Source organism: Watersipora subatra, chromosome 8 (assembly GCF_963576615.1).
Source record: "Watersipora subatra chromosome 8, tzWatSuba1.1, whole genome shotgun sequence".
Classification (NCBI taxonomy): Eukaryota; Metazoa; Bryozoa; class Gymnolaemata; order Cheilostomatida; family Watersiporidae; genus Watersipora; species Watersipora subatra.
The window spans coordinates 39,357,293-39,382,233 of record NC_088715.1 but is presented as its reverse complement, the minus strand read 5'-3'; the positions used below and the strand labels follow the sequence as shown (position 1 = coordinate 39,382,233).

The 24,941-nt window shown below is 36.1% G+C and overlaps 1 protein-coding gene across 1 annotated transcript in view; it reads left to right on the top strand.

Moving 5' to 3' along the window:
• The window catches only part of LOC137402121 (uncharacterized), a 60,891-nt gene that overhangs the window by 11,929 nt on the left and 24,021 nt on the right, over positions 1 to 24,941 (top strand). Inside the window, exons 6-21 of the mRNA XM_068088586.1 lie at positions 2,212 to 2,426; positions 3,666 to 3,819; positions 4,552 to 4,651; positions 4,856 to 5,003; positions 7,123 to 7,217; positions 7,875 to 8,019; positions 9,751 to 9,874; positions 11,193 to 11,314; positions 11,557 to 11,668; positions 13,495 to 13,659; positions 15,038 to 15,159; positions 15,327 to 15,438; positions 21,463 to 21,572; positions 22,527 to 22,622; positions 23,391 to 23,541; positions 24,795 to 24,879. Coding sequence (XP_067944687.1) covers positions 2,212 to 2,426; positions 3,666 to 3,819; positions 4,552 to 4,651; positions 4,856 to 5,003; positions 7,123 to 7,217; positions 7,875 to 8,019; positions 9,751 to 9,874; positions 11,193 to 11,314; positions 11,557 to 11,668; positions 13,495 to 13,659; positions 15,038 to 15,159; positions 15,327 to 15,438; positions 21,463 to 21,572; positions 22,527 to 22,622; positions 23,391 to 23,541; positions 24,795 to 24,879 — 2,056 coding nt within the window. The remainder of the gene's footprint in view (positions 1 to 2,211; positions 2,427 to 3,665; positions 3,820 to 4,551; positions 4,652 to 4,855; positions 5,004 to 7,122; positions 7,218 to 7,874; positions 8,020 to 9,750; positions 9,875 to 11,192; positions 11,315 to 11,556; positions 11,669 to 13,494; positions 13,660 to 15,037; positions 15,160 to 15,326; positions 15,439 to 21,462; positions 21,573 to 22,526; positions 22,623 to 23,390; positions 23,542 to 24,794; positions 24,880 to 24,941) is intronic.

The window sequence follows — 24,941 nt, the reverse complement described above, 5'->3', positions numbered from 1 at the left end:
ACAAGTTTTCATTCACTCTCTCCACATATTCTGATCTATGATATCTTCTTACAATGCTTTACTGAAGGCTGGTGAATGGCTTCTTTTGTAAACAAGTAAATTATGAAATCAGTCAAGAGCGGTTTAGTTGTTCACTCAACTGCAAGTCTTTTTCAACCATCTTTTCAGTCAAGTGCATTTTCATTAAATTCTATGTGTCTCTGAAGACAATAGAAAATATGCAGAACAAACAAAATAACACAGGAATTTCAGAAGCGTAATGGATCATTTGTTACCCGTGTATGACGGATGACTAGGCTGAGGGCATATAGGGCTATGTAGGTCACCATGAATGACTTCACAAAATGCTTATCAACCAATCATGTGTCAGACTTGTATTTTGGGGTTTTAATTATTTAGACTACAGTCAATAACAAAAAATCTCATTGATTCCACTTTTTAAATTGAGTTTATGCGACAAATTAATCCACGAAAAGGCACTGGTTTTATATTTTGTGTTCTTAACAACTGGCTAATAATTGCTATTAATCTCTTGTAAGAAGATAATATATGTATTCATTTTTATCGGCTTCTTGGGACGAGCAATATAATTGAAACTTCTCTAATAACTTACGAATTTGATTCCAAAACACAACTTAGCCGCTATCAATTTGTCTTTCCATTTCCTGCAAAAGCATCAATTAGACAAAATCTCTGCTCGTTCACTAGCGTAAGACTCTATTGCGAATGAGACAGCTTTAGTCCGCTTTGTGTTGTATTTCTAAATTTATACTAATAATATACCTTTACTAGATAAATTTGCTTCGGTATAATGTTTGAAAAGTGTGTTTGCACAAAGGAATATATATTACACTTTGAGGCTCTAATGAGGCTTTAATGAGAACAATGAAAAATCTTAGACAAAGGTATGTAGCCTTTGGTAACTAGACTTGTATGATCATCAACAGTGATTTACTGTAAATCACCGTTGGCTACGTAAATCACTGTTGGTTACGTAAATCACTGTTGGTTACGGAAATCACTGTTGGTTACGTAAATCACTGTTGGTTACGTAAATCACTGTTGGCTACGTAAATCACTGTTGGTTACGTAAATCACTGTTGGTTACGGAAATCACTGTTGGCTACGTAAATCACTGTTGGTTACGTAAATCACTGTTGGCTACGTAAATCACTGTTGGCTACGTAAATCACTGTTGGCTACGTAAATCACTGTTGGCTACGTAAATCACTGTTGGTTACGTAAATCACTGTTGGCTACGTAAATCACTGTTGGCTACGTAAATCACTGTTGGCTACGTAAATCACTGTTGGCTACGTAAATCACTGTTGGCTACGTAAATCACTGTTGGTTACGTAAATCACTGTTGGCTACGTAAATCACTGTTGGCTACGTAAATCACTGTTGGCTACGTAAATCACTGTTGGTTACGTAAATCACTGTTGGTTACGTAAATCACTGTTGGTTACGTAAATCACTGTTGGCTACGTAAATCACTGTAAACCAAACTGTAAATCAAACATTGATTTACAGTTTGGTAAGCTAACAAGTTTTAATAATTAAGATTCTTAACTTCCTCTCATGAAAATGTATGAAACCAGGAAGGGAGTCTTTGCTTTGTTATTAATTTTTTCAAATAATGTCTTTTGCGAGAATCCTTTCACGAATCCCAAAAGAAATATTTCAAGAATTTAATTGCTCCAAGAGATATCGCGTTTGTATTCAAATATAGATTGTGTTTTATTTACTACTTCAGCTTTGTATATTTGTATTATATAATGTTAGGGTTGTCTATAGCGAGCTCCCAAATGCCACATATTTGAGTTCGTTATATCTTTCCTTTATCAAAGATTGTCATATTTGTATCTAGTTGAGCTTCTATTCTTATCAAGGCAAAAAGGAGTTTGTGTTGTTTGTTATCGATAAAATCTTTTTTTAAGGCTGAAGTTTGTTTACAATGTAAAAGCTAAAAATAGATCAGTAAGACTAATTGATACGGATTCGGTGTGATTTTGCTTAAAATAATTGATGTCCACTCATTTGGCTATGAACTCCTAAAACAAATGCTTACACTGTTAACAAATGATGCAGTGGGTGGGTCAATAGCTTGCTGGCTTGTTGAAACACCAAAAGCACTGATAGACAATGCAAGATTTCGTGCTTGAGCGCTGTGATATGTTCTGGAGTGTTTATCTGGTCTTCTATTCACAGGGCCACAAGTGTCATTCGTACACAGATGTATGGTATATGAGGGTGGTTCAACCTTCACCATTAATCTTGCTAACAATGAAGTATTCTACATAATGGATTTGGCTGACATATCAGGCACTAAGGTTGTGACTTCAAAGCCTGCTGCTGTATTTAGTGGAAATGTACGTGCACATCTTCCAAATTCAGATGAGAGCCGAGACCATATATGTGAACAGGTAAGGTCTTCACCCGCCCCCTTTGTTATCACAACCAGTGTCATATAGTTTCACATAGTCCGGCGACCAACAGAAGCATATACGCAAGCTCGCTCGATTCTAAACAAACAGGCCACATCTACTATTTTTATATAATTTATAACGGAGAAGCGCAAAATTGATCAACAAAAACTACTCCCATTAGCAGTCACTTTAAAATTGATTGTTGTATCATACACCATTTGAAAGAAGACAAAATGTCCTACAGAAAGCTGCTAATAACATTTTTGTAAAAACGTAAAGTAAATGCAAACAGGAGCGGTTTGAGAGCGAGGTATGAATATTCCATTAGAGATCAGTATGTCGATCGGGTTTGTTTGGAAACATGGGTTTTTGTATCCATTTTTGGTTGTAAGACTTGGTAGAGCTACACGACTTTGACAGTACAGAGCTGTATAACTTCACAGAGTTTCGCGACCAACGGAAGCGTATATCGGAGCTCGCACGGCTCCAAACTAGCAAGCCATGTCCATTATTGTTTTATATAAGTTATAATGGAGAGGCCGTAACACTAACCAACAAAAATTACTCCTATTGGCAGCCGCTCTGAAATTGATTGTTGCATTATACACCATTTGAAAAAGGACAAAATTCTTGACAAGAAACTACAAATGATTTTTTGTAATAAGGTCAATTCAAAAAAGTAAATTAAATGCAAAAAAGTGAGATGTTGAGAGCGAGGTAAGAATATTCCATTAGAGATCAGTATGTCAATCGGGTTTCTTTGGAATCAAGCGTTTTTGTTTCCGGTTTATGTCGCGGGACTCTGAAACTATACGGCTCTGATTACAACAAAGCAAGGCCTACACAATGTTTGAATGATAGTCTTTCATTACGTAGGCCTGATACTAAGTTAGTCATTTATTTTTTACTTGATGATGTTCACTATCAGCTTGCAATATGCTAGTTTTATATATAATGTTACTCCTGCTGGAGCGTTGCTTGCTTTACCGAGTACACTCAAGCGCTGGGTATGCATCTACAGCTATACATCATACCTAGTATTCTATAGAGTTACTTCACTAAAATGTGTCTTTGAACTTGTTCATCCCACGGCGTTGTGTTTGGCTTTGTTACCTCATTATTTTGTGTCTAAACAATGATATTTAAAAGTAGAAAGAATTTGCAACCAAATCAAGCTGGCTCCTTAAAATAATACAGCACTAATTACTGCAAAGGAGGTTTTTCTCTGTTTTTCAGGCAATCTCAGCAGGCAGGTGGGACAATGAATATGTCTATGTCCCTATTGACTCAGCAAGCGATGACTTCATTCGCCTCACCGCTGCCATCTATGATGTTGAAATCAATTGGTCTGCTGATGACTTTTCATCCGGCAGCTTCACTGTCCCCAAAGGTCAATTTAATTATTTGTTTCATGAAAAGACAGTCTGTAGCAATGATGACGCCTGTAAGGGTTCCATAGAGTTACCTAACTGGGCGTGAATAGAACAGTGAAACTACACAATACCTCAAAAATTACTTTGCAACTGGGATTTTCACAGTTAGACTGTATACCTGGGTGACTATAAATAGCTAATAACATGTGTAACATCTGTATAGTTAGGGTTGACCAATCTGTCATGTTTCACTCGTTATGGTAGATGTGCATGTACAAGTTTTAGTGTATTGTCTAGCGTATGCTAGTGTATTGAGTATCAGCTGTACGAGTGGTTAACTTGGTCACAAAGTCATAACAGAAATGTTATATCAAATGCACTACTCGCTATCAGGCCACAAATATATTTACTCTCCTAGTTGAACCAGACTAGAATTTCAATTACAATAGATAGTGTCAGAAGATACTGACCAGAGTCTTTGCCACACATATATTTGTATTGGATAGAATTAATAATGTAGCCAAGATATGACTTTTATAATGCTTATTGTGTATTATATTATTGTATTATATATTAATTTTAAATCTTAAATATATTCTACAATTGATGTAGCAAAATTGATTTTCATATTAAAAGTGAGTTTTATGTCGGGATTTGTGGTTAAACATTTACACAGTGTGTCACTATTATGTCTGGTATTATCATTCTACTCATTTGCTCACCTACCCAATTTATTATTTTATTTTTAGGAGAATTTATGGACTTCAATCCATTTGGTAAAATCACCCATTTTGTATCTACATCAGGAAGAAGGTTTTCAGCTGTAATGTACTCAAATTCAGTTATTGGGTGAGTATATAACAGTAGTATTGACTCAAGTTTAGTTACTCGGTGAGTATATAACAGTAGTATTGACTCAAGTTTAGTTACTAGGTGAGTACCTAACAGTAGTATTGACTCAAGTTTAGTTACTAGGTGAGTACCTAACAGTAGTATTGACTCATACAACTGATCTCAAAAATAAAATTGCCATGCTGTTCTTTACTCTTGCAGTGAGTCCGGAATAGAGAGAGATCCTGTGATGCTGAACCTACAAGGTTTGAATCAGTGGGTAGGAAGCTACACACTGCCTCCTCTCTATACCGCTCAGAGCACTCTAGACGGAGGCGCACAAGCCCCATATTCTCACAACTTTCTCATGGTAATCCCTACTTATGTAACTGATAATATAGTGCATCGTATAAACCGAATGTCTTGTACATCTGTACAGTTAAACCTGTACTTAAAAACACATTCTTCCCTTCGAACAACGTATTGGCCTAATAAACATGTCATGCCATGCCTGAAGTCATTTCCTACAGATGACTCTCAACGATTCCTAAAGCGTCTATAGGTGACAATGAATAGGCTGGTGAATACCATAAAGAAAATTTAAAAGTACAATTTAATAAAGCTTATAAGATAATTTAGTTTAAACATGACCTAGTCCAAGTCAGAGTATCACTACCTCACACGCGTACACTCTGCTGACTTTACACTTCTCTTACTGCGTCGCTATGATAACTCAACAATAACGACCCTTTCACTGGTTATTACATTATAATCTAATTTTTATTATATATAATTTTAGCTTTCTAGCTTTTAGTTTTTAATACAGTTTTATATATATTTCTTTTTGTTGCCCGTTACTATGTTAAGGCTATTTTTATATATATTTTAGCTTTTACATTGTTGTATATATGGTTTTGTTTGAATACTTTTTGTACCTACAGTATGTATTAAGGACTTACAGCTGGTTTGCAGTCTGTTGAATGAATTACAGCAGTTTGTGACAAATACTTGCTCTAACATACAATAATTTTGCTTACAAAATTTCGGAACAAAATGGTTTTGCATTCAGACATGTAACCATATTAAACTAGCGTGATGGCTTGATGATATGTTGAGGAAATGTATAATGTTGAGGATATGGATACAATTAAAAAGTCAGCATTATAACAGCTGGTTATGCATATATACATTGTAAAGTGGGTCTTATATCAACTGGCTATCTATATACTGGTGTAAAGTGGGTCTTATAGCAACTGGCTATCTATATACTGGTGTAAAGTGGGTCTTATATCAACTGGCTATCTATATACTGGTGTAAAGTGGGTCTTATATCAACTGGCTATCTATATACTGGTGTAAAGTGGGTCTTATATCAACTGGCTATCTATATACTGGTGTAAAGTGGGTCTTATATCAACTGGCTATCTATATACTGGTGTAAAGTGGGTCTTATATCAAATGGCTATCTATATACTGGTGTAAAGTGGGTCTTATATCAAATGGCTATCTATATACTGGTGTAAAGTGGGTCTTATATCAAATGGCTATCTACATATATACTGGTGAAAAGTGGGTCTTATATCAACTGGTTATCTATATACTGGTGAAAATTGGGTCTTATATCAACTGGTTATCTATATACTGGTGAAAAGTGGGTCTTATATCAACTGGCTATCTATATACTGGTGAAAAGTGGGTCTTATATCAACTGGTTATCTACATATATACTGGTGAAAAGTGGATCTTAGGACAACTGGTTATTTATATACTGGTGAAAAGTGGGTCTTATAGCCACTGGTTATCTATATACTGGTGAAAAGTGGGTCTTATATCAACTAGTTATCTATACATATACTGGTGAAAAGTTGGTCTTATGACAACTGGTTATTTGTATATATATGAAGACCTCAATGGAAGAATGATCAATGTCACATTTGCTCAAACATGAGATATAGCCCTTTTAAAGTTTAAAAACTTGGACCTTGATCAGTTTTGCAAAGAGTTAGTTTATTTTGAGTAGGGATATCCCTTGACCTAAATCATTTTTACTGAAAGTTGGTCACAGAGACTAAACTTTGTGGCCACAACCATGTAATGGAAATTGAACTTGGTAGTTTGAGAAAATGTGACATTGATCGTTCTTCCATTGATGTCTTCATATATATATATATACAGCAGGACATTATAGCAAATCAAAGTTTGCTTTATTGTTCATGCCCTATTTTAAAAATTAATTATTATATTGGAGCGAATTTCTGTTCAGGAGTTGACAACCTTTTCTATTTCCATGGAAACATACTGCTTTTGTATCCTGGTCGGTTTTTACCATGACTTTGTATTCCATGACCACCTTATTGTATGACCACCGTGTTCTATGTTCACTATTATATTTCCTATTCAGTGAAAAGGTTTTCTTCTAATAAACTTGATTGTTATATTTTGTGGGCATTTTCCCAAATGATCAATAAGTCTTGCGCTTTTAATCTTAGGTGCTGACTGCCAGCTCTTCGGTAAATGGACTGAGAATTGATGGAGCTGCACTTCCTAGCAGTGTTCGTAACGCGTGCCGCAATGTTCCAAACAGGTACGAGTCATCTGATTCATGGCATAATCTTCAAAAAGCCAGTCAAGAAAAATCATATGCCAACTTTACAAACAGTTCATCTCCCTCATCTCCTCTGTAATATACAGTTCCTTCATCATATTAGCGATACTTTTACATGATATGCTTTTACACATTTGTTTTTAGTCTTAGCACTGATTAACAATATTGGTAGCAAGAAGAGAATGTCATGTAATTACACAATTGAGAAACTGCCAATTCAACAATGCAAGTTCCTCTTCTATTTCCTTTTGTCAAATTAGTCTGTGGAGAATCTTTCCCTAAGGTTTTATGTTACTACAGACTTTAAAATTATTAATACTGTATGATAACACAACTCCAAATGTTATTTTGTCTGATGCTGTAAAGCTTTCTCTAGGTAGTTGTTAATTCAATAGATATTTGTGTCACCTTAATGTGTACGCAACTCCTTGACCTACTGAGATTTTCCTTCGGCTATGATTTCCTACTTGCCCTATCAGCTTATTTGCTACATGCGATTTGGCCTTCCGAGTTCTAAAAATTTAAAAATTCAATGTCTTTCATAAAACACAACCACATGAGTTCCTTCAAAATTATTGTATAAACTGAAATGCATATTGAGCAATTGTTAACACCTGTTGATATGTGACAATTTAGTGGGCTAGCCTGTCAGCTGGATGTGGATGGATCAGTGTCTCATATCTTGACTCATGCAAGTGGTGATTCATTCGGCGCATTCATGTTTTCATCTGATGACAGGGAGTCTCTCAGTACAACTCTTGGTTTAACCGGGTCCTCCGAGGTGCGACATACCATTACACTCTATGCTAACACATTTAACTGAGCATTGCTTCAATACTATAAAAGATCATTCGCACATGTCATTTTTGATTTCTTTTCCAGTTTTGGAAAAATTCTTGCAATTTCTGTAACAACACCATTATCACTGAAATTAAAAAAATTTGCATAAATCATATTCAGTGTGTCAAGTACTTCCTTACATAAACCTTCAGGTCTGCATCTAGTTGAGATATTGCAATTATTATATTGTATTTGATTTTTTTAGGAAGTTAGTTTGTAGTTGTTCACCATCGATAGACTACACATAGTCGTGTAGTCTAGATACTATGTGGTCTACACGAGTCCGTGTAGTATATAATTATGTTGAACCCAAAATTTACTACATTAAAAACTGGGAAATTAATGCATTGTGACGGTTTCATGATTTGTGTAATAACCTGTAAATAATTTGAGCAAACATTTCTCATCTTTCTTTATCGGTGCTTTTAAAACTGTTCTCACGGTATAAAAACTAGAATGTAAGATATTGCAAAAGTAGTTTTGGTTGATGGTGCGTATACTCGCAACCAAAACATTTTCAATTTATGTAAAGAAAAGCGACTCCTAAATCATCATGTTATGCGTGATGTGCCAAATAGTAAGTATACAAAATTTAACCCGCGAAATTCTTGATTCAAAGCCAGTTTCATATTTATAATAGATTGTTCATTGACAGAAACTTTTTTGATTTGTTTCCATAATAAGAAGAAAGAATTCAATTCACTTATCGTGATCTATTCCAAACTTGGAGTTGTCCTATCTTGCCGTGATCTGTTCCAAACTTTGAGTTGTCCTATCTTGCCGTGATCTATTCCAAACTTGGAGTTGTCCTATCTTACCCTGATCTATTCCAAACTTTGAGTTGTCCTATCTTACCGTGATCTATTTTCAAACTTTGAGTTGTCCTATCTTGCGCTCTCTATTTTAACTGATGAAGCAACATGAAAATAATTTTTAAACTGGAAAAAAATGTAAATGCTCATTTATGGAGAAAAGCAAGCGGAACTGGATATAAAGCTACCCATACACTCTGTCGATAGACAAATATGACAAAGCTATTATAAATTGTTCAAAGTTCTCAGATATAATTACAGGCTCGTACCTCCTACCTAAATTAGAACAATGATGATTAGTGAATATATAACACAGTTTTAAAATAGAGTTTCTGTCGGTATGATTTTTTAAATATGGGGGTTTTGCGCTACCGCTCAGAAAGCAGCAAATGGATGTAATAGACTTCGTTTCACCCTACCTTGTGTGAAGGTTATACACTAGGTAAGATGATCTACACGTAGTGTATAACCTGGGTATAGTTATACTTCATATAAAATTTGCTGAAGTAGCTTTTTTACCCATGTAGATTTAATTTTGCACCACTGATAGATTCTGTCTGTGTTCATTCACGCTGTTAAAGCCAACCAGCTAATTAACCTTGAACATAGTGTTTAAATTTAATGGAAAACAGTATTGGTATGTTAACACAGTATGGTCATTCATGTGCAAAGAGTAGGTACAAATAACAGTAGGGCATAGACACGTGTTGCCATATTTCTTAATTGTAGATGAAAGCATATCTTTGTTGTCAGTAGCTATTTTTAAAGGTATCTTCTGCAGAATTGAGTGATGAGGTAACATTTAAAGGCGCCTGAAGGTTAATCCCTGTAATGTAAAATAAAGTTCCTGTTTACTGTAGTGTGAAGAAACGGTGATGATACGTGGAGATGCTGTCGATAATGATTGTGACGGGAATTTTGATGAAGAGCCATGTGATGGAATAGACAATGACTCTGATGGAGCGATTGATGAGGATTGTGCAAGTGAGTTGTCTGCCCTCACCAGCAAGAGTGAAAGCTACGTGAGAGAGAGAGAGATGTTCAATTATTTTATCGCTTGTCTACTGTGAACAAGGAAAAGAATAATCAACTGATAAAGAATTAAAAAATAGACTTTGGAGAAGCCAGAGTTTTTGTTTTTTGTTGTCTAAAATATTGATTTATGTAGGATAGGCGATAGAGGGTGCATGATGGAGGATCGACGATAGAGTGCAGATGATAGAGGGTAGATAAGGGTTGAAGATTAGAGGGTAGATGATGGAAGATAGATGATAGAGGGTAGATGATAGAGAGTACATGATGGAGAGTAGATGACAGAGGGTAGATGATAGAGAGTAGATGATAGAGAGTAGATGATAGAAGGTAGATGATAGAGGGTAAATGATAGAGAGTAGATGATAGAGAGTAGATGATAGAAGGTAGATGATAGAGGGTAGATGATAGAGGGTAGATGATAGAGGGTAGATGATAGAGGGTAGATGATAGAGGGAAGATGATAGAGGGTAGATGATAGAGGGTAGATGATAGATGATAGAGGGTAGATGATAGAGGGTAGATGATAGAGGGTAGATGATAGAGGGTAGATGATAGAGGGTAGATGATAGAGGGAAGATGATAGAGGGAAGATGATAGAGGGTAGATGATAGATGATAGAGAGTAGATGATAGAGGGTAGATGATAGATGATAGAGAGTAGATGATAGAGGGTAGATGATAGAGGGTAGATGATAGAGGGTAGATGATAGAGGGTAGATGATAGATGATAGAGAGTAGATGATAGAGGGTAGATGATAGAGGGTAGATGATAGAGGGTAGATGATAGATGATAGAGAGTAGATGATAGAGGGTAGATGATAGAGGGTAGATGATAGAGAGTAGATGATAGAGAGTAGATGATAGAGAGTAGATGATAGAGGGTAGATGATAGAGAGTAGATGATAGAGAGTAGATGATAGAGAGTAGATGATAGAGAGTAGATGATAGAGGGTAGATGATAGAGAGTAGATGATAGAGAGTAGATGATAGAGGGTAGATGATAGAGAGTAGATGATAGAGAGTAGATGATAGAGGGTAGATGATAGAGAGTAGATGATAGAGAGTAGATGATAGAGAGTAGATGATAGAGGGTAGATGATAGATGAGCGGATAAATATAGGAAGAGGTAGAGTCCAAGTTAATTTGGAGAACATTCTGGAAAAATCTTTATTCTAATCATTCAAAACAACGAACTACAATAGTATTTGAATTTACTTGCATTTTTAAACCTGTTTTGTGTGTTCTGCTCACAGTTTTCCTTTAAACAGGTAGCAGCGGAAGAGCCAGAGGCAAGACTTATCTCATCACGTTTCTTGACAACTCCAAATCGGATGGCTCGGCGTCTGACCTAGACCAGCTTCAGATATATATTTCTCCGCAAAGCACTATTGTGAGTCTAGATTAAACTGGATTATTTTTATGTAGCCTGAATTGTTGTGGGCTAAACACATTTGGGCTAGATTGTATTGCATTGTAATAAAATGTGAATTTGTTAATGTTTCACGTCATTAATAGTAACTAGGTAATGCTAAAGACTAAACTGCTTGAATCCTTCCTCAAATAAAATGATGTTTCAATGCAAATGTGAGTTAGAATATTAATCTCTATAGCTACTTTGAAAAAACTTTCTAGACCGATGCTACGGTAAAGGTTTCTAACCCTCGGGGTTCTTTTGAGATGACCACAACATTGCAGCGTTTCAACACAACAGTGGTTGAAATTCCGACAGACCAGAGATTGCCACGTAAGTCTACTAACAGCACTTATGTGATGATTATTAATGCTAGTTTATCATGAACAGATTTCTACAAATAGGAAAAAGCCTGTGTGACAAAACTTCATGTATGCGCAGTATAAAAGTTTTATTTAGCCTGTGGTCCTATGAGTGTGTTTGAATTTAAAAGGATTTTAACGCTATCATAGAAATCTAGCAAGTTTTTGAATTAACTAATACTCAACATCTTTAACCTTGCGTTTTTATGTAGTTCATATTCGCAACTACGTAGTTGCAGTGCTGTGTGAAGTGTTGCTGTACCAAACACAATGGCTAACTCATATTGTTTGGTACAGCTGATTAATAAGAACTCTCCTCTGACGCATCTTAGCACCTTTTCTCTAGCAGCGCTAGAAATCAAACTGGATGTTTGGCTTCCCGGGTTTTACAGTCCCTTTTTTAGATTTCATTTTTATCTTTTCAGCCATCTAACTAAATACTGATGGGATAACTCTGAACTGCTTCTCGAAAAACATAAAATCCCTTTTTCTCATGAACAATAAATCGAGTTGCTTAAGTCAATGTAGATGGTGATACAATTAAACACACGCTCTGTTCATTTATTCACTAAATAGAAGATCTATGTAATCTGGTAAGAATGGTGTTTAGAGATTCTAGCCCTGCGGCGCAGCAGGTAAACCTGTTCCTGCTTGTAAATGCGCCATTAAGTTACAAACAATTCGTGGATTACGTGAAAATTACGTAAAATTGTTTATGCAGTTTCCATAGTAACAACACAATTTATTTTCCGTTGTCACTTTTTTGTCGGATTTAATGTTATAAACTTTCTGTAAAATATCGCAGTATAGGTATTAGAAGACTAGTTTAGTGCTATGTCACATGAGTGGTAGTCGTATATTTAATCGTCTATCTAATCATATATCTATATAGTGGTAGTCATATATCTATATAGTGGTAGTCATATATCTATATAGTGGTAGTCATATATCTATATAGTGGTCGTCATATATCTATATAGTGTTAGTCATATATCTATATAGTGGTCGTCATATATTTATATAGTGGTCGTCATATATCTATATAGTGGTCGTCATATATCTATATAGGGTAGTCATATATCTATATAGTGGTATTCATATATCTATATAGTGGTAGTCATATATCTATATAGTGGTAGTCATATATCTGTTCGTACTGGAGAAAAGGTTATTAATTCTGAAGATACAGTATCTTGCTGAAGATGTTAGTAACAAATATATTTGCTGTTTTCAAATTTTCAAAGTTCTGAATGTAGCCAAAATACCTAATCATAGTCATAAACTAATCGCCGGTTATGGGAAATAGTCACGGATCTGACTTGTTATAAAATGTTCCATACCTTATTAGCTGTTTTCTTAGGGAAAAACAATGATTATCAGAAAAAGATCAATATTTTTGTAGACTGGTTAAAACAAGTATTTTGTGAAAGTTACATTGAGAATAAAATTATATTAGCACTTTGTCTATATTGTGTCATGTTATATTGAGAATAACATTCTATTAGCCCTATATCTATATTATATTACACCATACTAATTATTTTTATAGTTTGTTGTAATGTGTTGCGTTACATCATAATTATGTCTTATATTAGTAAAAAAATATATAGATCTCTATAATAAATCTTTGTTGCTAAAACAAGCGAACCAACATTGAAAAGTGTACAAATACTACTTATGCCTGCTATATATTTGTCCTCTTCATTCATAAAGTTATCCATTTTGTAGAGTGTACAAATACTACTTATGCCTGCTATATATTTGTTCTCTTTATTCATAAAGTTATCCATTTTGTAGAAGAATCCGGAGTATTTGACCGTTCAATTCTTTTGGAAGCAACAGACGATGTCGTCGTCTACGCCATAAACAAGATCAAATTCTCGTCTGAATCTTTTCTTGCTCTTCCAGTAGATGGTATCGGATACGATTACTACGTTGCTACCATAACTGTCAAAGACGCCAGTAAGTGACAATAAGCCATGTTTGTTATGACAAGTTTAGGACGGTTTCCTCACTATGGTGCCTGTCTTTGAATACTCAAATATCATGGCATGACAATGACGAAAGGGATGTGTACATTCTAATGATGAGTCTGGTCACACAGTTTTAGTGAGACAGCTCGCAATATTGTAAATTTCATGTCCTTCTTACCAAATGTTATTTCCAAATCAGGTTTAAATGCTCCCATTATTTAATGAGTGTTTTTAGATAACATACATGTATACTGATAGAGACCCAAATATTCTAACAAAAGTATTATGCTGGCCAAAAGCTTTCTCTTGATTTGATTATGTTATATTTGGAAGATAGTAAACCAAAATATCATGGTGTGATCAATGATTTCAATGTCAAGTTGAATTTCGCTGTACTGATGTCAACAATAGCTTTAAAGGTTGACTTGCAACAAAATTTGCTTTACAGTTATTTGGTATCAAAAGATCTACCATGTCTTACTCTGTTGTGATGTAGGTGCAAAATATGTGGAAATGTGATTACGAGCTCTTAAAAGCTCAAAAACGAACAGTTAATCGCAGCCGTCACGAAAACGTCGTAGGTTGGGATCGATTTATTTCTCTAACGTACTCACGAAATTTGGTAATTGTTTTGACACCTGATGTTATCACGTGAATTGCAAGGCCAATAAAAGGCTCAATATAAAAGTTCTCGTAGCACTAGTTTATGACAAACACTTTGGGTTTTACCGAAAAGCCCGTATCAAATACCTATACGTAGAAGCTCGCTACTTTACAGTTTTGTTTCAGCTTGGTCTAATCATCTAGTCATAATCTGATCATGTGACCCATACTTCCTGCCAAATAGCGCAAAGAATTTCTGCAACATTTTTCGACTATCACAGCTGACCAAAAGGCTCGTCATGTTTATCAAAGGATGATATGCACTCCTTCGAGCTAAGGTTAAAAAATTAAACGAGTTTTTCTGTTTTGAGATATCAGTTGCTCAAAGTGACAGCATTACAATGATAATGAAACAGATGCGAAAAGACAATAAACATGGTTGTATTGAATGCGTGAAGTAAATTTGTGAAAAAATTTCGACGAATAAGATTGCATGAAAGTGTAAACAGAAGCCATCTTGTTCAAGTACGTCCCATTTGAGCCATTTTGGAAAGGGATTCTAATCTATGGCGTTTTCGGGATGGCTGCGATTAACTGTTCGTTTTTGAGCTTTTGAGAGCTTGTAATCACATTTCCACATATCTGGCACCTACAACACAACAGAGTAAGACATGGTGAATCTTTTAATATCAAATAACTGTAATGTGAATTTTGTTGCAACAACAGCTTTAATATATTTATCTAGAGTGATGCACGGTTTGTAGATGATGTGGCTACATTTGCTGTGTGCGCTGCTGACCCTGGTACAACTACTCTCGAGATTACACTAGCTGATGTCGCTGGAGTGAATGTTGCATTTGAAGGGACCAACTATCGAAATGGAGATGTAAGTTTCTTTTCTGAAATGTATTATATCTTGCTGTTGGTTTGTTTTTCTGACCCATTTTATACTTGATAGCAATCTCTTTTTATATTTCATACTTGTTATATTTTTACATATTTGTTATTGTATATTTGATACAACCGTGTTTGCTTGACTCTTTTTGGTTGCAGACCATCCGCCCATCACTTCTGCAATATCAGTGCTTGCAAATGCAGAGCCCAACCGATCTCACAGGTTCTCGTGTCCAAAGTACTAATGGCAAGCGGATTGCAGTATTTTCTGGTAAGTATCAAGAGCTTTAGATTATGATTTAAGAGTTGCCAACTAGATACTATATACCCTATATCAATAGACATCTGTATTGTCTACTAGTGTATACCTTATATCAATAGACATCTGTATTGTCTACTAGATACTATATACCTTATATCAATAGACAGCTAGTATTGTCTACTAGATACTATATACCTTATATCAATAGACAGCTAGTATTGTCTACTAGATACTATATACCTTATATCAATAGACAGCTAGTATTGTCTACTAGTGTGTACCTTGTATCAATATACATTTAGCGATGTCTACTAGTGTGTACCTTGTATCAATAGACAGCTAGTATTGTCTACTAGTGTGTACCTTGTATCAATATACATTTAGCGATGTCTACTAGTGTGTACCTTGTATCAATAGACAGCTAGTATTGTCTACTAGTGTGTACCTTGTATCAATATACATTTAGCGATGTCTACTAGTGTGTACCTTGTATCAATAGACAGCTAGTATTGTCTACTAGTGTGTACCTTGTATCAATATACATTTAGCGATGTCTACTAGTGTGTACCTTGTATCAATAGACAGCTAGTATTGTCTACTAGTGTGTACCTTGTATCAATATACATTTAGCGATGTCTACTAGTGTTTACCTTGTATCAATATACATTTAGCGATGTCTGCTAGTGTTTACCTTGTATCAATATACATTTAGCGGTGTCTACTAGTGTTTACCTTATATCAGTAGACAGCTGGTTTTGTCTACTAGTATGTGCTACTATGTACTAGTACATGCATGAGTAAAAACATTTGCATGTATACCATTGTCAGGGTGTTAACATGACAAACACTTTGGGTTTTACCGAAAAGCCGGTATCAAATATAGATGCTCGCTACTTTACAGTTTTGTTTCAGCTTGGTCTAATCATCTAGTCATAATCTGATCATGTGACCCATACTTCCTGCCAAATAGCGCAAACAATTTCTGCAACATTTTTTGACTATCACAGCTGACCAAAAGGCTCATCATGTTTATTAGAGGATGATATGCACTCCTTCGAGCTAAAGTTAAAAAAATTAAACAAGTTTATTTGGTAGGTTTTGAGATATCAGTTGCTCAAAGTTTATAGATAAAATAAATTAATAATAATTTATTTTATCAATAAATTATTATTAATTTATTTATTATGATTGAGAATTTATACAATAAATGTGAATAGTAATGAAAGAAAAATAATAAAATATATAAAGTATGCTATCAAATGCATTTTATTTATATTTATACCAGATATGGAGGCATAACTTCATACCCCCCGTACTAGATATGGAGGCATAACTTCATACCCCTTGTACTAGATATGGGTGCATAACTTACTAGGCTCCTGTACTAGATATGGAGGCACAACTTACTATGCCCCTTGTACTAGATATGGAGGCGTAACTTCATACCCCTTGTACTAGATACGAAGGCATAACTTACTAGGCCCCTTGTACTAGATATGGAGGCACAACTTACTATGCCCCTTGTACTAGATATGGAGGCATAACTTACTATGCCCCTTGTACTAGATACGAAGGCATAACTTACTAGGCCCCTTGTACTAGATATGGAGGCATAACTTCATACCCCTTGTACTAGATATGGAGGCATAACTTCATACCCTTGTACTAGATACGAAGACATAACTTACTAGGCCCCTGTACTAGATATGGAGGCATAACCTCATACCCCTTGTACTAGATACGAAGGCATAACTTACTAGGCCCCTGTACTAGATATGGAGGCATAACTTCATACCCCTTGTACTAGATACGAAGGCATAACTTACCAGGCCCCTGTACTAGATATGGAGGCACAACTTACTATGCCCCTTGTACTAGATATGGAGGCATAACTTCATACCCCTTGTACTAGATATGGAGGCATAACTTCATACCCCTTGTACTAGATATGGAGGCATAACTTACTAGGCCCCTGTACTAGATATGGAGGCATAACTTCATACCCCTTGTACTAGATACGAAGGCACAACTTACTAGGCCCCTGTACTAGATATGGAGGCACAACTTACTATGCCCCTTGTACTAGATATGGAGGCATAACTTCATACCCCTTGTAATAGATACGAAGGCATAACTTACCAGGCCCCTGTACTAGATATGGAGGCATAACTTACTATATCCCTTGTACTAGATATGGAGGCATAACTTACTATATCCCTTGTACCAGATATGGAGGCATAACTTCATACCCCTTGTAATAGATATGGAGGCATAACTTCATACCCCTTGTACTAGATATGGAGGCATAACTTCATCCTCCTTGTACTAGATACGGAGGCATAACTTACTAGGCTCTTGTACTAGATATGGAGGCATAACTTACTATATCCCTTGTACTAGATATGGAGGCATAGCTTCATACCCCTTGTACTAGATACGAAGGCATAACTTACTAGGCCACTGTACTAGATATGGAGGCATAACTTACTATATCCCTTGTACTAGATATGGAGGCATAACATGATCCCCCTTGTACTAGATATGGGTGCATAACCTCATACCCCTTGTACTAGATATGGAGGCATAACTTACTATGCCCCTTATACTAGATATGGAAGCATAACTTCATACCCCTTGTACTAGATATGGAGGCATAACTTCATACCCCTTGTACTAGATATGGAGGCATAACTTCATCCCCCTTTTACTAGATATGGATGTATTACTTCATACCCCTTGTACTAGATATGGAGGCATAACTTCATACCCCTTGTACTAGATATGGAGACATAACTTACTATATCCCTTGTACTAGATATGGAGGCATAACTTCATCCCCCTTGTGCTAAATATGGAGGCATAACCTCATACCCCTTGTACTAGATATGGAGGCATAACTTATTATGCCCCTTATACTAGATATGGAGGCATAACTTCATACCCCTTGTAATAGATATGGAGGCATAACTTCATACCCCTTGTACTAGATATGGAGGCATAACTTCATCCTCCTTGTACTAGATACGGAGGCATAACTTACTAGGCTCTTGTACTAGATATGGAGGCATAACTTACTATATCCCTTGTACTGGATATGGAGGCATAGCTTCATACCCCTTGTACTAGATACGAAGGCATAACTTACTAGGCCACTGTACTAGATATGGAGGCATAACTTACTATATCCCTTGTACTAGATATGGAGGCATAACTTCATCCCCCTTGTACTAGATATGGGTGCATAACCTCATACCCCTTGTACTAGATATGGAGGCATAACTTACTATGCCCCTTATACTAGATATGGAAGCATAACTTCATACCCCTTGTACTAGATATGGAGGCATAACTTCATACCCCTTGTACTAGATATGGAGGCATAACTTCATCCCCCTTGTACTAGATATGGATGTATTACTTCATACCCCTTGTACTAGATATGGAGGCATAACCTCATACCCCTTGTACTAGATATGGAGGCATAACCTCATCCCCCTTGTACTAGATATGGAGGCATAACCTCATACCCCTTGTACTAGATATGGAGGCATAACTTCATCCCCCTTGTACTAGATACGAAGGCATAACTTACCAGGCCCCTGTACTAGATATGGAGGCACAACTTACTATGCCCCTTGTACTAGATATGGAGGCATAACTTCATACCCCTTGTACTAGATATGGAGGCATAACTTCATACCCCTTGTACTAGATATGGAGGCATAACTTACTAGGCCCCTGTACTAGATATGGAGGCATAACTTCATACCCCTTGTACTAGATACGAAGGCACAACTTACTAGGCCCCTGTACTAGATATGGAGGCACAACTTACTATGCCCCTTGTACTAGATATGGAGGCATAACTTCATACCCCTTGTAATAGATACGAAGGCATAACTTACCAGGCCCCTGTACTAGATATGGAGGCATAACTTACTATGCCCCTTGTACTAGATATGGAGGCATAACTTCATACCCCTTGTACTAGATACGAAGGCATAACTTACCAGGCCCCTGTACTAGATATGGAGGCATAACTTACTATATCCCTTGTACTAGATATGGAGGCATAACTTACTATATCCCTTGTACCAGATATGGAGGCATAACTTCATACCCCTTGTAATAGATATGGAGGCATAACTTCATACCCCTTGTACTAGATATGGAGGCATAACTTCATCCTCCTTGTACTAGATACGGAGGCATAACTTACTAGGCTCTTGTACTAGATATGGAGGCATAACTTACTATATCCCTTGTACTAGATATGGAGGCATAGCTTCATACCCCTTGTACTAGATACGAAGGCATAACTTACTAGGCCACTGTACTAGATATGGAGGCATAACTTACTATATCCCTTGTACTAGATATGGAGGCATAACATGATCCCCCTTGTACTAGATATGGGTGCATAACCTCATACCCCTTGTACTAGATATGGAGGCATAACTTACTATGCCCCTTATACTAGATATGGAAGCATAACTTCATACCCCTTGTACTAGATATGGAGGCATAACTTCATACCCCTTGTACTAGATATGGAGGCATAACTTCATCCCCCTTTTACTAGATATGGATGTATTACTTCATACCCCTTGTACTAGATATGGAGGCATAACTTCATACCCCTTGTACTAGATATGGAGACATAACTTACTATATCCCTTGTACTAGATATGGAGGCATAACTTCATCCCCCTTGTGCTAAATATGGAGGCATAACCTCATACCCCTTGTACTAGATATGGAGGCATAACTTATTATGCCCCTTATACTAGATATGGAGGCATAACTTCATACCCCTTGTAATAGATATGGAGGCATAACTTCATACCCCTTGTACTAGATATGGAGGCATAACTTCATCCTCCTTGTACTAGATACGGAGGCATAACTTACTAGGCTCTTGTACTAGATATGGAGGCATAACTTACTATATCCCTTGTACTGGATATGGAGGCATAGCTTCATACCCCTTGTACTAGATACGAAGGCATAACTTACTAGGCCACTGTACTAGATATGGAGGCATAACTTACTATATCCCTTGTACTAGATATGGAGGCATAACTTCATCCCCCTTGTACTAGATATGGGTGCATAACTTCATACCCCTTGTACTAGATATGGAGGCATAACTTCATACCCCTTGTACTAGATATGGAGGCATAACTTCATCCCCCTTGTACTAGATATGGATGTATTACTTCATACCCCTTGTACTAGATATGGAGGCATAACCTCATACCCCTTGTACTAGATATGGAGGCATAACCTCATCCCCCTTGTACTAGATATGGAGGCATAACCTCATACCCCTTGTACTAGATATGGAGGCATAACTTCATCCCCCTTGTACTAGATATGGATGTATTACTTCATACCCCTTGTACTAGATATGGAGGCATAACCTCATACCCCCCATACTAGATATGGAGGCATAACTTCATACCCCTTGTACTAGATATGGAGGCATAACCTACTATACCCCTTGTACTAGATATGGAGGCATAGCTTCATACCCCTTGTACTAGATACGAAGGCATAACTTACTAGGCCACTGTACTAGATATGGAGGCATAACTTACTAGGCCCCTTGTACTAGATATGGAGGCGTAACCTCATACCCCCCGTACTAGATATGGAGGCATAACCTACTAGGCCATAGACTAGGCAAAATACGCAAGTTCAAATTATTTTATCTTGTTCATTTTTGTTACTTTCTAATTTTGCATTTTAATTTTAGTTTTCACCGGTTTTCTTAAATTCATTTGTGAGACTGTAATGTTTCGAGGAATGTCAGACCTCTTACAATTAAAATTGCTTCAGGTGCCGAGGCAGGTATTTAGTTGGCTTTTGCATTTTTTCTCGAGAATGCCATATATCAGTGATTAGATATTGAGGTCTGACCGTATTCCAGAAGACCTCAATAATGCTTCATGAAATCGTTTACTTAAAATAGCTCTTCAAAGAAAGGCCCGTTACTCTTCATGCTCATTATTTATTCATTCTGCGTTGTAGGCAACAGACGACCAGTTGTTGGAAATGAAGGAAATGCAAGAGATCATATCGTTGAACAGATGATTGCTGTTCCATCATGGGGACGCAACTTCTACACTATACCAATTCAGGTGTGCATTCAATAAATAAAAGTGAAATTGTTGAAAGGTATCAAGTTGGCAAAATGACAAACGAAAAGTGAATTCAGCCTGATCGGTCATTGCTTTCAAAAGTGATCTGGATAGGCAACTTTGAAAACCCACAAAATTGAAGTATTCAATACTAAAGCTAATTTTGCTTTATTTTCTTTTCGATCTGCCATGTCTTCTAAACGTGCCAATTGCATTTTTTTTACTCTGTCCATTATCATTTCTATAGCACAGGGTTAAAATGAAGATCGAATTTGTATAACTAGTTTAGGTATATATTGCATCTTCTACATTTTCTGTTTCTCATTATTTGAAAACATTTGTTTGTAATGAGTGTTTATAGGATCTTTAGATATAAATCCATTAACAACATGCGACCATACCTTTACAAACCTGAAAATAGACTACCTTTGATTCAATCAGTATTCAAATTTCCTTGCCAGACAAGTATTTAATAATCATAATCTAAGTTGCCTCGCTGAATCAAACTTGAAGCTGTAAAATAATTATTTACAGCAGGTTAAGAGAACTATTCAAATATGTTTGAATATTTTAAGTTAGAGTTTTCTGCCTCCTACAAAGCTACTGTTACATTATGATTCAACTGATATGGAAGAGGTTTCCTTTTGCTCATAAATAATGTCATTCCTACTAGCTAATATCACTCCTACTAACTAATATCACTCCTATTGTCTTCGTCTTTCGTCTATTGGAATCTCTAAGGTTTTTTTGATGAGTTGCTTTATTAGCAGAATGATTAGCCCTGTAACTACGTGTATATACAAACATTATATAACTACAACAAAATACATATAGCTGTCGAGTAATCCAAAAAGATCTTTTTCTGGCGTTTAAAATATTTGTTAATAGCTTTCTGAGTGCTTGAAATTAAATTTAATTGTCCAGTTTGATTTCTGCTAATTTTACTGTCTACAGAGAGATGGATCTTCTGGAAACACAAGAGGAGATATATTCAGGATTATTACATCACAAGATGACACAACTCTTACTCTTACACCTCCTGGAGTTGCAGTAAGTTTGTCACACATCAGCCATGAATTCCCATGGGTAAATAATATGGAGTGTTAGTTAGATATATTGTGAATAAGATATACAATAGACGAGGTTTCTTAGAGTGTTAGTTAGATATATTGTGAATAAGATATACAGTAGACTAGGTTTCTTGAGTGTTAGTTAGATATATTGTGAATAAGATATACAGTAGATGAGGTTTCTTAGAGTGTTAGTTGGATATATTGTGAATAAGATATACAGTAGATGAGGTTTCTTAGAGTGTTAGTTGGATATATTGTGAATAAGATATACAGTAGATGAGGTTTCTTAGAGTGTTAGTTAGATATATTGTGAATAAGATATACAGTAGACGAGGTTTCTTAGAGTGTTTGTTAGATATATTGTGAATAAGATATACAGTAGACGAGGTTTCTTAGAGTGTTTGTTAGATATATTGTGAATAGGATATACAGTAGACGAGGTTTCTTAGAGTGTTAGGTTTATTCAATTTTTGCAGTGTAATGCTAAGGTATTTGAGTTTATTCTTTCAAGGCATAAAATAATGTAAACAGGCATAATTGACTTTGAAAATGAAAAATACATTGTAGTATAGACTAACCCATTATAGTACAGGCTAACCCATTATACTAAAGACTAACCCATTATAGTAAAGATTAACCCATTATAGTAAAGACTAACCCATTATAGTAAAGACTAACCCCTTTATACTAAAGACTAACCCATTATTATTGACCAATTTTGAGTAAGAAATTCTGAAACTTGCAGAGTTTAGACGAACCAGTCGTAGCTCTGAAAGGACAGTATCGAGAGCTAGAAGTTGGCAGCACTGAGTATATTCACATCGAAGCTGACAAGCCCGTACTCGTTGTGCAATACTCCAAGACACAGCTGAATAGCAATCAAGATATAGACAAAGGTATGTAGTAAATGCTCTAAGACACAGCTGAATAGCAATCAAGATATAGACAAAGGTATGTAGTAAATGTGAATTTTGTTGCTCATTTTCATTCAGAAGGTGAAAAATCTTCTCAACACATTTGCACCTTGGCTTCTACATAGATTTGTGAAGTGAACAGTGGAAATTCTGACCCGAGATCGTTCACCAAGGTCATATTGCTTGGTCACTAAGTTATTCAGCTAATTTAGACATGTGTATTATTACGGTGATATCTTTTATAGACCCAAACTTTTCAGACATCCCTAGATATGTCATAATTCAAAAAATCTTGTAAACTGTTAGACTGTAGAGAGATTTTTGCAGTCTCTTGGTTTTTACTGCTTGTTGATTTGACCAAATTTTTGTGACCCTACTGAGAATTTCATTAATTTTGCTCCCTATTTTTCATGTCCTATATTTTTTATTTTTGTGATTAATAGTGAGTTCTGTACATGAATTACTGGCGTGTTCAAGCATAACAATTAAATGATAAATATATGTTAATAAAGAGGAGGTACATGTATGTACTTAAAGCATAACATAAATTTCAGAGGCAGCCATGTTTATTTTGTCTACAAGTGTCAGTTACTATTGCGAATGATAGATAAAGACTCTCGCTTAATGAGATAATGGAGGTGCGAGTGCTTTTATGTTAGACTGAAGCTTTTAGTTGTGTCATATGAGCCTCACGGCTGCTCAATTTTACCTTTTCTAAAAGTTATTGAAATACAACACATTTTCAACATTAATAGATATGCGTAGCTATTAACAACTGTTTTATCTTTCCTCACTAACCATAACCAGTTACACACTGGTGTGGTTACACACTGTTGTGGTTACACACTGTTGTGGTTACACACTGTTGTGGTTACACACTGTTGTGGTTACACTGTTGTGGTTACACACCGTTGTGGTTACACACCGTTGTGGTTACACACTGTTGTGGTTACACACTTGTGGTTACACACCGTTGTGGTTACACACCGTTGTGGTTACACACTGTTGTGGTTACACCCTGTTGTGGTTACACACTGTTGTGGTTACACACTGTTGTGGTTACACCCTGTTGTGGTTGCACATGTACCAATCATCAGCCATTCATTCATAAGATGTCTTACAACTGCTACACGTACAAGTGCCACAGTTAATCTGAAATTGATATTTACTTAGGCATACTTATCGTGTCATAAGATCATGTGCCCGCAATACATGTTCTGCCTGTTGTATTGCAGGTGACCCCTCTATGACCTTGGTTATAGCGAAGGAAAGTTGGGCCAATGACTATAGATTTGTTACACCAAGAAGTGGTCAGCTTGGGTATGGTTCATATAATGTACATCCACTTGTTACAAAATAGCATTTTCTTCAGTCCACCATTC